We start from the raw sequence: 15,778 nt of genomic DNA on the forward strand, positions 1-15,778 counted from the left end.
AGTTTACTTCTCTAAGCCGAACAAAGAAAGAGCACTCTCGCAGGGCCTTGGGAGATTCTACTCAGTGCACTCAAGCTATTAATAATGCAATGCATATGGAAAGAGGGTGATTTCCCAGAGTGACTAACAAAGCTGCAAAAAGAAAAGGAGGACTTGTGGCACCTCAGAGACTAACAAATTTATTTGAGCATAAGCTTTCTTGAGCTACAGTTCACTTCTGAGCTGTAGCTCAAGAAAGCTTATGCTCAAATAAATTTGTTAGTCTCTGAGGTGCCACAAGTCCTCCTTTTCTTTTTGCGGATACAGACTAACAAGGCTGCTACTCTGAAAACTAACATAGCTGCCTGTCTAACTATCCTCACTAAGTTTAAAAAGAGGCTTGGAGCGGTTTTTAATGGACACTGAAGGGCACCAATTTACACCCAGACTTCATATTTATATCCACTTCAAAATGTATTTTCTTTTAATTTAAATAAGCTGTTTTAGATTTTAAATTATAACTTTCTTTTTTAAAAATAAACCTGTTTAAAATGAAATATTAATTTGCTACAAAATATGTTAAGGCCTAAAATTATTACAATCTCTTAAAACATTTAAATAATAAATGTGCTGAATCCATGAGCCTCAATCATAAACTTTGAGTTAAAGGCTGCTTTTCTATATAAATAATTGATCGGGGAAAAACTAACTTTTGAAGTCAAGCTTTATAAATATGGCATAGTGGATCATGTACTGTATTAAGGGCCTGATCCTGTAGGGGAGGGGATCCAGAGGCTGCGGTATTGAGTGCAACAGACTGGCAAAGTCATCACAGGGGATGGGACCTGCCTCTGACTCCAGGAGACACCATCACATATCTCATCATGATCATCTACTGAGCTCATCTGGGTGGTCCCATAGTCCTATTTATAGCTTCTCCTTACCCTGAGCTCTGATTGGCTCAGCTCTCAAATTACAATGATTTGTGACTCCAGCCACCTTGGAAACTTGCTCTCCAGCTTACAGAAAAGCACTAATCTGCACAGGAACTACCAGCCCTTGTTTCTGGACGGTTCTGGACACTTCAACTAAATGGCCTTGTTCCGTTTCCTTGCAGGTGTATACAGAGATATATACCAACAGAAATCCATTAATTTCTCAACTGCCTCCCACTTTCTTTAAATAAAATACTACAATGCAAAAGGCATGTGAGTTACATGAGCAGAAGTCATGGATTGCTGTTAGTTCTTGTGTTTTCCTGGAAGTAGAGATAGGGGGTGGAAGTGGAGTTATGTAACAAAGGAGGAGTTGAGTGTTCGACCAGAAAGGAGCAACACTGGTGTCAAAGCAAGACACTGTGAAAAGAACGAAGGACATTTTTCTGACTGCAGCCGCTAGTGTTGATTTCAAGACCTGAGAATTGGAAGGGAAAAACTGCCATGGCTGCAGGTCGTAAAAAGGACCCTATTTGGGAATATTTTCAAGAAATTCCTGTACCTCTGGATAAAAAATAAACATGTCTAATGTAAACTGCGAAACAAAAAAATGCAAGTCCTGGTTGTAAGAATGAATGTCATTATGACAAATGCTCCTCGAAGGCAATGACTTTGAAGAGGATATGGACATGTCTGAACAATCTGGATCAACTGGTTAGTACATTTATTTTTGCACCATTCTTAAGGACTGCCTACCATTTCTTACTATGCTAGTAAATAACTTAGATTGTCATAAATTTGTATTTTGGATGTAATAGAATAAAATTCAAGTGTAGACCTTTCTCACAGACAAGCTGCAAATGTAGCAAAGATGAGAAGAAATCTAGAAGAAGAAAACAAAGGCAACCTGAAAACTTACAATATATGGATTCAATGCTCATTTGACTAAAATACAACTCCAGGAATAAAGGAAAACATTGAAATTGCAGAATACTTCTGTAACAACCACTTTGCTTCAGTTTCACTAGAGAGAGAAGAAGGATCCAAACTAATTCTACCCAAGACATGCACTTGAATTCAGTGGTTGACCATTCTGAGCCATTTATTAAGAACTGGTCTATTCTGATAATTTGCAAAGAGAATTGTGACAAAATAAATGGAACTATACCAGCCAAAGTGGTCCTAATCAGACTAAAGGGAAATGTAGAAGATATGCTGAATATACAGAAACTTATTTCCACATTATTTGGCAAACTGCAGAAAGATTGCTGCTGTATTGTTGAGGCTGCTGAAATTTGGAAAGAACTTTGAGGCAGTGAAGAAATACCCAACAACAAAATTAAATTGCAAGCAGTAAAGAAACAGATGGATCAAGCACTTACTCCACCTCATGTTTTGCTAATATTCTCAACCCAAAGTACCAAGTAGATGTCTAACTGCTGAAGAAGATGCTGCTATGACATGGGCATCTAAATTACCCATCAATCATGCCAACCATAATACATTTCAGGGCCGGAAGGTGAACCATTCAAGCAGTACACATTTGATGATGTTTAAAAGCAAGTCACACCACTGAATTGGTGGAAGTCACTAGCTAAGCACCTGGAACAAGAATTTGTTGATGTGCAAAACCAGTTTTTGACAGCACGGTCCTCTCTTCTGCAGGCACAAATATAATATTTTCTTCATTTGGACTAATTCATTCAAAGTTGATAAACCAATTGAGAGTTGAAAAAGCAGGAAAACTTGTCTCTCTTCCAGCCTATGAATAAAAACGAGGGAGGGAGGGATGAGATCTACTAGTCTGAAAAATATGAAGAACAGCCTAAGGGCAGATCTTCACTACCCGCTGGATCGGCGGGTAGTGATCGATCTATCGGAAATTGATTTATCGTGTCTCGTCTCGACACGATAAATCAATCCCCAAATGCGCTCCCTGTCGACTCCGGAACTCCAGCTTGCGAAAGGCGGAAGCGGAGTCGACGGGGGAGTGGAAGCGGTTGACTCGACGCTGTCCTCACGCCAGGTAAGTCGACCTAAGATACGCAGTCTTCCGCTACACTATTCGCGAATCTGAAGTTGAGTATCTTAGGTCGACCCCCCCCAGTGTGGACCAGGGCTATGTAATTTAGGAGGCTGTCTTCTCATTTTCGGTAGACTTAGGTGAGTAGGAAACTAAGCTCCAGTCCCTTTCACTGAGGCATATTTGCTTAAATTAAATGTATATAGTTATAGCATACCCCCCCGGTAGCAAAAAGATGTACCAAACCTTGTGTAAAAGCTCTATTTAGTTGTAAATTAACATGTTTTAATGGTTATATTAACCAGTAATAATACACCTCTCTCAGAAAGTAAGAGAAGTACAAATGGGAAAATTGATTAAAATTATTTAAATAAGAGGCTTTTCACTTTGTGATTTACTTCAAGGCGTCCTACTAGATTCTCTCCTTGTATTTACCCAAAATGATCGGACTACATTACTCTAATAAAAACAGCCATTTAGTGGCATAGAATTACTTGGAACTGCAGTTTAGGCTTGGTATTGTTGTGTGAGGGAGGGAAGGAGAAAAATGAGCGAGATAAACACGTTTGTTTCTTCGCTTAAAAAAAGAACGTTATCTTTACTTCCAAATACAAACACCTATGATACACTTTAGAATTCAGGCTTCCATTTAACATTGGAACATTTCTTGTAATTCAAATGCAGAATTAACTAATACTACAAGAGTTTCCAATAACTTATTTACTCAATTAGCTATAAAACCATTAATAGCTGGGAAATTAATCAGGACCAGATATTTGTTTTTTTTTAATCAAATAGTTTCCTATGTTCAACAACTTTTCAGTAATAGTTACAGTTAACCATTTATGCTGTTTAATATATCTTCTGCTAGTACACAATGAATCCCCAACAGTATCATGAGAACAGTTTTAGCCTAGTAACTTTGTTGTCTACCACAGAAAGATTTTAAAAATTCCCTGTATGAATGAGTACGCTTTTATTAAAGCTAAAACCAAAACCAATGTGACAATCATTTCCAAATCAGAGAATCGCTGCACGGCAATTTACTTGACATATTATAATTTCAACCAGCAGATGTAACCTGTATTTTCAATTACATAAAGTTGTGAGCAAAAGAGCCAAGATAAAGTCAGTTTTGGTCATATGCCTATTTTAATCAGATAAATAAAAAAGTTGTCTGGTGAACTGAGGGTATATTTGCTCAGTGATTTATGGTACGTTAAATCAGTTTAACATGCAAGCGTAGGATTTGGCCTTAAAACAGCACTCCCTCAGCTGTTAGATGATACAATAATGGTAAGTTATTTGAAAGATTACATTGATCACCTTTTGAGCACCTACAGAGAGTACACACAATGGAATACTAATTTGGCCTTGTTATCATGTACAAGAGCTGCTATTCAGTATTTTAAATTCGTTCATTTTAAAAGGAAGTGCAAACATTTAATTCTTGATGTGGGATCTTAGCATCTTTAAAGCTGTCTTTCAAAAAAAATTAGCAGTTGGAAAACTTACTATTTTTGTAAAATTTAAATTGGATAGGAATGGAATCCAATCCTGGCTGAGACCTTCACGTAATACAAATATATAAAAATTAATCTCATCAAGTAGTTTACTATAGTTTCAAAGCCATAAATAACCTTCTCGTTCTTCTTTTCTGCATCCAGTGGCTGCTTTGGATTTTCTCTTCGAGCCGTCTGAATTATTTCATCCTCAGACACTTCAAGAACAGGCCGTCCATTAGGCTGCATATGTAATCAAAATTTTAAATCAGATTAAATCTGAGAGGGCAGGTGAAGCAAACTACAGAATGTAAGTTACATAATTACAAAGATAGTATGAGAGGTTTTCTTTGAAGCCAACTGTAGTTCTATGCACTATGGGGAAAGAACCCAAATGCTAGCTTAATTACCTTTTAATGTAAAGCAATTTAGTTTTATATTTTCAAAGCTTATTTTCAAAATTTCTGAAGTCTGCTACTGTGGTTGTATATACTGTATGGAGTCAAGAAACAAGTACACGAACTAGTAAATATTCTAAATGCAGCTGGATAAAAATCAGACTAGTAGTTTCTACAGCTAGTCTGTTGAACAGCAACTGTCTTGCATATTGTAAACAAGCAGATTAAGAGTGAAGGAAAGCCTTGACATTTATAGTAATATCTATACCACACTGTAACCAATTATGTAGTGGAATATTATACAGCTTTACTATTTTTAATGTAAACAAACGAAGTAAAAGTGGTGGACACCTGAAGTATTTTATCAATCTTTATATCGAGGGATAATATATAATTGCTCCTAGACAACAAAATGTGCATCTGTAAAACTTTCAGGAACTTTAGGTCTGATCTAAACAACTGTAGCTTGGATTCCAAATAAGTTTTGCTAAACATTACAATTTAAAAAAAAAATTCCTGATGAGGTTTAGGATTGTGTATATTGATAGCAATTACTTTAATACACATAAGTGAATGGGCATGTGCATTTGTTTTCTCACATGTATAGACACAGAAGTATACGTAGAGTTCATGTGAGCAACTGCACAAGTACTCAATTGGAGCAGTATCCTCTGCAGCATCTCACTGTAATGCAATAATTGCATAAGTACAGCAAACTATTTTCCAGTTAAGCCTCTGGAGCACAAGCCACAATTCTGTTTTGCCAAATGTATTGGGGGAGGGAGGAAAAAGGGGAGAGAGAAAATGGAGAAGTGTTTTTCCCTCAAACCAGTGACTACTTTTCAAAGCATCAACTTTGTCAGACACCAAATTCTTAAAACTACAAGTTGCAAATGTAGTGGGTTACCTATTTAAATTAAAAACAAAAATAAACCACACATACACACATGAATATGTACGCTATTAAAAATCTGAAGCTGGGTGAAATTTTTAAGACATTATTCACTGAAAAAAGCAGTTTTGGTCAACCCAAAACCATTCTCAAAATGTGACTCAAATAAATCATTTCAGCCAATGTTTCTGAAGGAGGGCCCCTCATGAACCATTCACAAGATGGTAAGAGGAGAAGAAGGTGCACATATAACTTTAGGCCTATTGGTTATGGCACTCACCTAGGATGTGAGAGACCTGGGTTTTAATTACCGTTTTTGTCACATTTATGTGGAGAAGGGATTTGAATTTGGATCTCCCACCTTACAGGAGAGCGCCCTAGCAACCAGGCTATGGGATATTCTGGGTCTCTCTCAAGCTTTTCTGTTGAAGTTGCTCCACTGTGTATACATAATTAAATAGTCATTGGAAAAGGCTCATGAACTTGGGTCTCCCACCTCCAAGGTAAGTACCCTAATCACTAGGCTATAGGAATCTCACATTCTGACCTGGCGACTATTCAAGTATTTTATGCAAAGCAGAACAGCTTCAACTTAAGAGAGAGACTTATACCAGAATAACTCATGGCCGAACAGCTAGCACTCGCCTGCAAATTCAAATTTCTTGTCCACATCAGACAGAGGGAAGAAATGAACCCCAGTTCACAAGTGATTTCCCTAACCACTGTGCTAAAGGTTATAAGGCGACACCACTTCCTGCTTCCAGCCAGTTTGGGAATCTAGTCTTATTTATTTTGCTTTCAGGTGGGAAAAAAAGCCCAGAACTAAACAACCATTTTGTTTTTGTTGACCCAAATGTTTTCTTTGACTTGAAATGAATTGTGTGTCTACTTTTTTGATGTGCTCAAATTTTTTGGATTCAGTTCAACCTGAACTATTTTTTTTTTTTATTTTGGAACTGCCAGTGAACTGAAAAAAATCTGTAATTTGCAAGGCTCCACTTAAATCTGGATTATTTAAAAAAACACTCCGAAATAAAGACCTCTGCACTTTTATTTAAAACATTTCTGCAGTACCCCTTACCTTTTTCCCCCACTCTTCTGACAGTCTTCAGTCAGACTGTTATTCCTAAGTGCTGTATTAGTACAAAGTAGTAATAAAGGACATTCTTGCTTCCACTTAGACCCAGAGACTTATTATAATTATTAGCCTACATCAACCTCCTTCTCCCACCTATAGAGCACAGAGAGAAAAAAGGGGCATGAAGGTTTAAAACAAACAAAAGGAAGTTCATGCAACAGTCAACTTGTGGAACTAGTTGCCAGGGGATGTTGTGAAGGCCAAAACTATAACAATTAAAAAAAAATGAGGTAAGTTCATGGAGGACAGGTCCATCAATGGCTATTAGCCAAGATGGTCAGGAACACAACCCCATGCTCTGGGTGTCCCTAAGCCTTTGACTGCTTGATGCTGGGACTGGACAACAGGGGATAGATCATTTGATGATTGCCCTGGTCTTTTCATTCTCTTTGAAGCATCTGGCATTGGCAACTGTCGGCAGACAAGATACTGGGCTAGATGAACCATTGGTCTAACCCAATAGGGCCATTCTTATGAAGATTTCATCGCCTGCCTATATATCATTTAAGTTACGTTTCTATGATGTGTTTAGTCTGCATGGCATCTTATTTAAACTCATCTCCATGGGATAGGTTCAGAGTAGCAGCCGTGCTAGTCTGTATTCGCAAAAAGAAAAGGAGTACTTGTGGCACTTAGAGACTAAATAAGTCTCTAAGGTGCCACAAGTACTCCTTTTCTCCATGGGATAGGAGCTGCATCTTCATTTTTATTTGATAGTACCAAATATATTCTTGACTGAATTTATATTTTCTTCTACAGGATACAATTTTAATTAAGAATTAAAAATCATGTTTAATATTAATCTCAAGCACTAGAACTAAAGTTGTTGCATTTAATTTTAGAATAGGTCAAACTGTATGTTAAATGGTATATTACTTTAATACCCACTGACAGATTCAACAAGAAACATTTGATAGATGGAAGAACTGCTACTTATTAGCACTTAGTATATCTAGCCGTTACGCTGCCTTCATAACTATTCTAAGGCCAGGTCTGCACTACAAACTTACATTGATATAACTGCGTCACTCAGGTTGTGAAAATCCACACTTCTGATCGACAGTTATACAGTCCTAACCACTAGTGTGAACAGAGCTATGTTGATGGGAGAGCTTCTCCCATTGACAAAACTACTGCCTCTTGTGGAGGTGGATTAACCATGCTGATGAGAGTTCTCCCATCAGTATAGTAGCATCCTCACTAAAGCGCTGCTGCTGCACTGTTGTAGCTGTTTAAGTGTAGACCTGCCTCTTCAGTGACTTGACTTAGCAGATACATACTCTTCAGATTTTCATTCGTTATGCATCGTCTATTTGGAAAGCCAAAAATATAGAACTGCTGTCCGTAACTGATTTAATGCCCAAGAGTGAACACACACTGTCTGCACACAGGACATGGTGCCAACTGTTGAGTGTGCATTTTTTGTGGGACCTGAAGTGACATGAGTGAAAAGTGCTATTCTGCCTTATGGTGGCTTAAAGACTATGCTATCCTGCCTTCCTCTTCCTCTCAATTTTCGACCGTCAGCTGAACAATTTTAGGGAACTTCAGGATTTAAACAAAAATTCTGAAAAAATGTTACTAGAAGTGTACAGCCTTAACTGCAAATGGAGAGGTGGAATTCTGGATCCAAATTATCTTTAAAAATAGTTGTAATTTTTCACATTTAAATACATCCTGAAAACAATTTTTTTTAAATTATTTTCAGTTCTGAGATAGTCACTACTAAAACTCAAACTCAGCCCTGTATCATAACAATTAAGTTTTCAAATTGTAGAACCTTTTCCAAGTCTCAAATTGATTGTTTTAGAACAAGACTAGGAGTTGATCCAACCTCACTTATGAAAGATTACTCCATTTGATCCTTTATTTAAATAGTAAAAAGTATCAAAATCTGCTATGTTACAGTATTCTTACACAGAACCCATGACACTTTCCATAGCATAGAAATGTGGTTCCCTATTATTGTTTTTAAACTAAAGGCAACCCATCAACTGCATTGTCTTTTTTTGAGTCCCACCCAGGATCCAAATTCAAGGGGGAGCAAACGCCAGAGACCAGCATCATCCTCAGCCTCCCAAGGGGACACCAACCACCAGCAGCTGCGGCGAGACAGCCGCGTCGCTGCGGGGAGAAGCTGCTCTGAGGCCTGCTCTGACCAGCCCGGGGCAGGGGGTTAACCAGTAAGCGTTAGTCTTACCGTTAACTGTTTAAGAGTTTACATCCCTACCGTCAATATAATAAAACCACCTCAACGAGTAGCAGTAGCTATGATGGCGGGAGAAGCTCTCCCATTGACAGTGTCATGCAAATGAGCGCTTATGCCAGCGAAATTTATGTCACTCAGAGGCGTATTTTTTTTCATACCCCATGTCATAATTATAAAGGGAAGGGTAAACATCTTTAAATCCCTCCTGGCCAGAGGAAAAACCCTTTCGCCATGTCAAGGTTCCTTCCCCACTCTGAACTCTAGGGTACAAATGTGGGGACCTGCATGAAAAACCCCCTAAGCTTATTTTTATCAGCTTAGGTTAAAACTTCCCCAAGGTATCCTAGCTTCTTAACCCTTTACAGGTGAAAGGGTTTTTCCTCTGGCCAGGAGGGATTTAAAAGGTGTTTACCCTTCCTTTTATATTTATGACGTCTCTAGAACAACGTAAGTTTTGCTGACATTGGTGGTAATGTAGACATGGCCGTAGGCTTAGTCCTGCAGGGGACAGTAGCCACTGCTGTGGGACAAGCTCATTATCCAAATATCCCCACTCTCCCCCAAGGCCTCCCCTCTGCACCAGGCCCATGACACATCTAGAACCTTCCCACAAGCAGAACATGCAGCATTGTTTTGTATACTTAGCTAAACAAACCCATCCATCCACCTAGGGTTGGTACATGGTCAAACCACAGGACTATGGTATACTCTGGTGTGGTGGTCTCTATCAATTCATCCTGTTGAAACTATTCTACAATGTATAAATAATTAAACTTTAAAAAGGGATAACAGTGAATAGTCATTATAAATGCCTATGAAGTACCACCATGAATGATTATCACCTGGTGACCTAGGATGTGGGGGAGACAAGCTGAAGTCCCTGCTCCAATGACTAATTATTTATACAAAGTGGAATTGCTTCTGGAGGAGGAACAGAGACCCACACCAATATATTCCACAGCCCAGTAGTTTGGGCACTCTCCTGAGATGGGGGAGACTTGTGTTCAACATCAGACAGAGGGGGAATTCCACATCACAGGCGAGTGCCTTAATCACTGGGCACTGATGAAGGTGACACTACTACTAATTCCTCATCCTCCAGCTGATTTGTGAATCTAACCTTTTAAAAAGAATTAAAAAATCCCTTTTGGGTTGAACAGAATGGGTTTCATTTGGCCTGAATTTTTTTTTTCCTTTTTCAATTTTCTGAAATTTTTTTGCATTTGATTCAAACTGAATTTTTTTTTTCAAAACTGCCTGTGAACTGAAAAAGTCAGTTATTAGCCCAGGTTTGTCCACTGGAGAAAAGAGTTTAAAATTGAAGGCTATGGGAAAGTGAGTAACACTCCCCTTGCACCAGCTAGAAAGCAGAGCAGTGTTAGCAAAGAACCCCACTGAACCTTGTAGGAGCCAGGAGGCTCTGGGATTGGAGGTGAAAAAAAATAAGTCTTAAGAGGAGATAAAGAGAATGCTTGTGCTCCCTGCCAGCAGCAAGAGAAGGCATGTGCTTCACGATTATTACTCATCTGGTAAGCAGAGGAGACAAAAGATGGAGCCCTCACAAGCAAGACCTAGGGACAGCACACCTTGGTAATAATCCCTATAGACTCCTCTTTCAAGCACCTGGCAGAGGCGGAGATTGACTTCTCCACTGGATGTTGACTCCAAACAGTGAGCTATCCCCATCTTTTGAATCAATCTATGGCTAGTAAGTTTGGTCCTCTGACTAGTTGCAAAGGTATTACTGGAGATTACTACTGTCATAATCAAATATAATCACTAAATAGTTTTGGCTATTTGACTAACATTAATTTATATTAGAAACTTTAGATTGGATATTATTTGACTAGCATACTGGCAAGTAGTACACAACTGTTTTATTCCTTTAAGTTGCAATGAGTATAGCCGTAGTGGTGTTCTTTACTCTACGTACGGGTGGTAAGCGTCAGGTAAATTTTTCAAGCCCTGCATGCAGTAATACATGAAAGTTGTAGGTTACCTGCCACAGTGAAAGCTCAGTAATTAAACAGAATATTAAATTTTATATATTTATTTTTAACTAGACATTGGTAGTTTTCATCTCATACAAACATATGTCCACATAGCATTGTATTCACATTTTGATCAGTTTATTTTTAAAATGATACTACAGCTTAAAATATTTAACCTTATTTAAAATTTGACAACACTGGAAGGATTAACAAACTACTGGGACAGAGCCTGATAATTTTTTTTCCATGAGAAATAGGGTTAACTGGATTAGATGCATAATAAAGAACAGCATAGTTAATTACATGCATCATTGTGTGTGTATATATTTATGGATTCAGTATGTGTATTTTCTTTTACAAAAGATTTGTGTTCATCGGGAATTAAAAATAATAGAAGTAATTTTTAAAGACAACAATACACTTATTAAAAACTCAAGTACTTTGGTGGAAGGATGTGTGTTTAAGTTAGTAAGTGGGCTTGGTCCCTTTTGTTTCTTGATGAAGAAGGCCTCAAACGTCTGTTAATTATTTTTGCTTTTCTTTTTCTTAGATATATAAAGAATGCTAAGTCTATTCTTTCCTGATTGCTGGGGAACATCCTGGAGGACTCAGATGTGTGTGCCTTCACTGAATAAGCAGGATTTTGAATCTTTAACAAATATACCCGCTCTCTAAAATGGTAATTAATCAAAGTTTTAAACAGTCTGAATAAAATACCCTCCCCTTCCAGTTTCTCAGCTTTCACTCTATGGATTCTTAAAAGGTAATAATTTCACTGGTTCTTGGTCACCATAGAGTTTTCCAGGAGTGAAGACTTTAATTTCCAATTATAAAAAAAGGAGGAATACCCACTTAGCCATTCTTCTTCACAAAGCAAAGAACCAGAAAAAGGTATAAGCCCAGTTTCTTTCCACTTTGCAGATCAGTTGAACTCTCATTTATTTAGATCTTATGAGAGGCAACTGAAAGGCAAGTTTATAACAGGTCAAATGACATCTACTCCACTTTCTTCCATCCTATATCAGCAAAAACAGTATTAAAACTATTTAGCCAAAGCAGAAAGCTACAGACCAACCGGTCCAGAACCCAAACCTCTGACAAGAAAGGAAGAGCTTTAGAAGGGTGTGCAGTAACTTGATGCATGAGATTAGTTTGCTCACTAGCTGAAAGTACAGCAAAGCAAGCAATATCAAAAACAAGGTGGATGAGGTAATATCTTTTATTGGACTAACTTCTGATGGAGAGAGAAGCTTTCAAGCCCCAGAGAGCTCTTCTTCAGGTCTGGGAAAGATGTCACTTAAAACTGCCTTCACGAAACAAGGACGCTCCACCAGAGAAGTAGATCGCTTCAAGGAACACACCACCCCAATACCCCAAGAGAACTTGCTTCAATACAGAAATAAAACCTCCTCCAACCACACACCCCTAGTAGTTACCTACCACCTCAAAATAGAACCCATGTGGTGTATCATCAAACTACAACCCAAACTTAATGGGGACCGCATCCTGAAAGAAATCTTTCCTGAACCCCCACTTTTGGCTTTCAGACAATCCCGCACCCCCACCATCATCATCAGAAGCAAACTCTCCAGAAACCAGGACACACCAACTCAAAGCAACACCAGAAGACCTATCTCCACTGCTACAATGATCAACACACCTTTCAAGATCCATGGATTCTACACATGCCTATCACAACATGTTGTATACCTCATCCAGTGCACTAAATGCCCCAACAATTACATGGGTGAATCCAGATAATCATTATGCTCTCAAATGAACTTGCACAGGAAAATGACAAGACAAAAATCAAATCACTATGTTTGACTTATCAGTCCCCATCCTCAAGGGAAATCTGCACAATACTTTCACAAGACAAGCCTGGGAGCTTAAATTCATAACTCTGCTAGACACTAAAAATCGTGGATTGAACAGACACACTGGATTAATGGTTTATTACAACAATCTGTAACCCACTAACCCCATCTTTTTGTCCTATGACTGAGATGTTAACTGGCCACTCAACCTTGAACGGTGCTTTAGAATATGAGCTACCTATTTATACCAAACAATCTGTTCTACCTTGCATTTACCTGTGAAACTCTGAGTACCTTTCCCAGACCTGAAGAACTGTGTGTGACTTGAAAACTTGTCTTTCTTGCCAACAGAAGTTGGTCCAATAAAAGATATTACCTCACCCTCTTTGTCACTAATATCCTGGGATGGACATGGCTACAGCTATGCTACGATATCAAAAACAGACAGTTACCTACACACTGTGATATTTAAAGACTGAAAAAATGCAATGGAATTTTAAAGTGGTTTCTTAAGAAACAGCTTTACTTACTTGAGATTATCCTTAGTGCACTTATCACATCTCCCTCATTTAGAAAAAAGAGTACTCATGGCACCTTAGAGAGACTAACAAATTTATTTGAGCATAAGCTTTCGTGAGCTACAGCTTACTTCATCGGATGCTGTAGCTCACGAAAGCTTATGCACAAATTTGTTAGTCTCTAAGTACTCCTTTTGTACTCTAAGTACAGAATGCATCCGATGTTTTCAAGAAGTTGATAGATTTCCACTCCATACGGCTAAATTCAGTGCTTTGCATAATGACAGGTTTCAGAGTAGCAGCCGTGTTAGTCTGTATTTGCAAAAAGAAAAGGAGTACTTGTGGCATCTTAGAGACTAACAAATTTGTGCATAAGCTTTCGTGAGCTACAGCATCCAATGAAGTGAGCTGTAGCTCACAAAAAGCTTATGCTCAAATATATTTGTTAGTCTTTAAGGTGCCACAAGTACTCCTTTCCTCATTTAGAAATCGCTTTTAGATTATTAAAGTGTGTTCCTCTATGGATTATCAATTTTGCTCCATCTTTTCAATGAGACATGCAAAATTTTGAGTTGTCAACTCAATCTCAAAGTCTGTTGCTTATTGCTACTGTTTACAGTACTTGTTCGCTTGTCTGGACTCTGTAATAAACTTAAAAAAACCTAAGCTTGTTGAGTGAAGAGGGGTAAACCTTTAACTTCTGTAGAGTTAAAGCTTTATTAAATTAAAAGGTAATTAAATCTCAAGACCTCAGGGTTTCTTAAAAAGATTCCTAAAGATGAACGAATGCTGTCCCATCTCCCTGCAAAAAGCTTCAATGCATTTACTGCTACTCAAAGCTTTCCAAGTAGCAAAGCAATTGACAAGAAATCGGCACTCTCACATGAGCTATTCATAATCCAAAGAAACATGCAAATACCAAATCCGTTTCACCCTGCAGCTACTTAGCAAACCTACAGCACTAGGACTACTTGCCCCTGGACTTCACCAGCATCCCCCTCTCACACCAGCGTCCACCTTGCAGCACGATGGTAAGTTTTTCAAACTCTCGATATAAACAAAACATCTAAAACAAAAATGTTGTGGCAGTTTTACTTTAATCTGAAACACATTGCTCAAATTACGGATCATGCTTCTGTCCACCTCCAAATGCCACTGTGAAGCCAGCGGCCCCCCCGCGTCAGTGAGCCCCCTCACGGGGCCCCCTTCCCCGTCAGTAAGACCTCTCCCCCCTCCACCCCTTCGCTCACCCTGGCCGCTCCTTTCTCCACAAGTCTCTTCTTGTTCCGTTTCTTCTGCTCCTCAGCCTTCAGCAGCAGCGCGGCCGGAGCCGCCTTGTTGGGGACGCCGCCGCCTGTCAGGCCCAGGGCTGCCGCCTCGTCGTCTTCTTCCCGGCCAGCCAGGCTCCGCGGCTGCTTCCTGCGGGAGCCCGTTGCGCAAACCACGGCCCAGAGCAGCCCCAGCAGCAGCAGCAGCCCCAGGGCGGCCGTGGCGAGCAGCACGAGCCAGCTCGGGAGGCCCTGCGGCTCGAGGCCCAGCTCCAGACCCAGCTCTGTGCGCAGCAGGCCCAGCCCGACCGACAGCGCGTCCCGCACCCGGGCCGACACCTCCTCGGCCTGCTGGGCCAGCGCCTCCTGCCAGCTCCGCGCAGCCATCGCTGCTCCCACCCCGGAGGGGCCGAAACCGAGCGCGGGGGGGGGGTGGGGCGCTCAAGCCGAGCGCATCTCCCGCTGCCGGGCCCGCACGGGCAGAGCCGGGACCCGCAGCCGGGCCGCCCGCTGCGGCTGAGGGCAGGACGGAGTCGCTGGGAGCGGCCCGCTCAGCTCCGCGGCGTCTCGCTCTATCCCCGCCCCCGGCTCGAGTGCAACGTCACCTCTCAGGCTCCGCTGAACGTCGGCGGACGGCGGCCGCGCAACGTCCCGCCGCACGCGGGGCGCAGGGTGACGTAGGGGCGGGGAAGTGGCGCGTGCACCCTCCTCAGGTCTGGCCTAGAGGGGAGTTACGGGCGCGTGCGCTGTTACTCTCTCCCCCTCCCCGTCGCCAGGGCTCCAGCCGCTCCCTCCCTAGAGCTGTCAATCTACCCCCCCCCCAGCGGGGCGGAGCGAATCACCAGCTCCACGTGGCACGGAGAGCTCTGGCTGCCGTCTGCCCCATGCTACTAGGGAGCGCGAGCCCCGGCTGGTGCGGGGGCCCGGGGCGTGACCACGAGCCACTGAAGCATTTTCTTCCCGAGGTGCGCTAGGAGGGGCTAGCATTGAGTTACACATTGACAGGGTGGGACACCCCAATAGCCCCTTGCTTGCTCGAGAGGGAAGCGTAGTGCCCCGCAGACTCTCAGCAGCCCCTCCCGTCTGTTGTGGGGGCCAGGATGTATCC

The 15,778-nt window shown here is 40.8% G+C and overlaps 1 protein-coding gene across 4 annotated transcripts in view; it reads right to left on the reverse strand.

Moving 5' to 3' along the window:
• Positions 1 to 15,351, reverse strand: part of MTDH (metadherin) — a 52,123-nt gene extending 36,772 nt beyond the window's left edge. The window contains exons 1-3 of one of the 4 annotated variants that reach the window (XM_073330505.1): positions 6,811 to 6,979; positions 4,578 to 4,682; positions 2,517 to 2,676 (exon numbers count right to left, since the gene is read on the reverse strand). In XM_073330505.1, the coding sequence (XP_073186606.1) occupies positions 2,517 to 2,676; positions 4,578 to 4,600 (183 nt within the window). In that variant the 5' untranslated portion in view covers positions 4,601 to 4,682; positions 6,811 to 6,979. Of the gene's footprint in view, positions 1 to 2,516; positions 2,677 to 4,577; positions 4,683 to 6,810; positions 6,980 to 14,652 lie in introns of those variants that run through there. The other 3 variants (XM_073330503.1, XM_073330502.1, XM_073330504.1) reach the window with 3 other exon arrangements.
• Between the last annotated feature and the right edge of the window lie 427 nt (positions 15,352 to 15,778).

The sequence above is a fragment of the Lepidochelys kempii genome, chromosome 2 (assembly GCF_965140265.1).
Source record: "Lepidochelys kempii isolate rLepKem1 chromosome 2, rLepKem1.hap2, whole genome shotgun sequence".
NCBI classification, from domain to species: Eukaryota; Metazoa; Chordata; order Testudines; family Cheloniidae; genus Lepidochelys; species Lepidochelys kempii.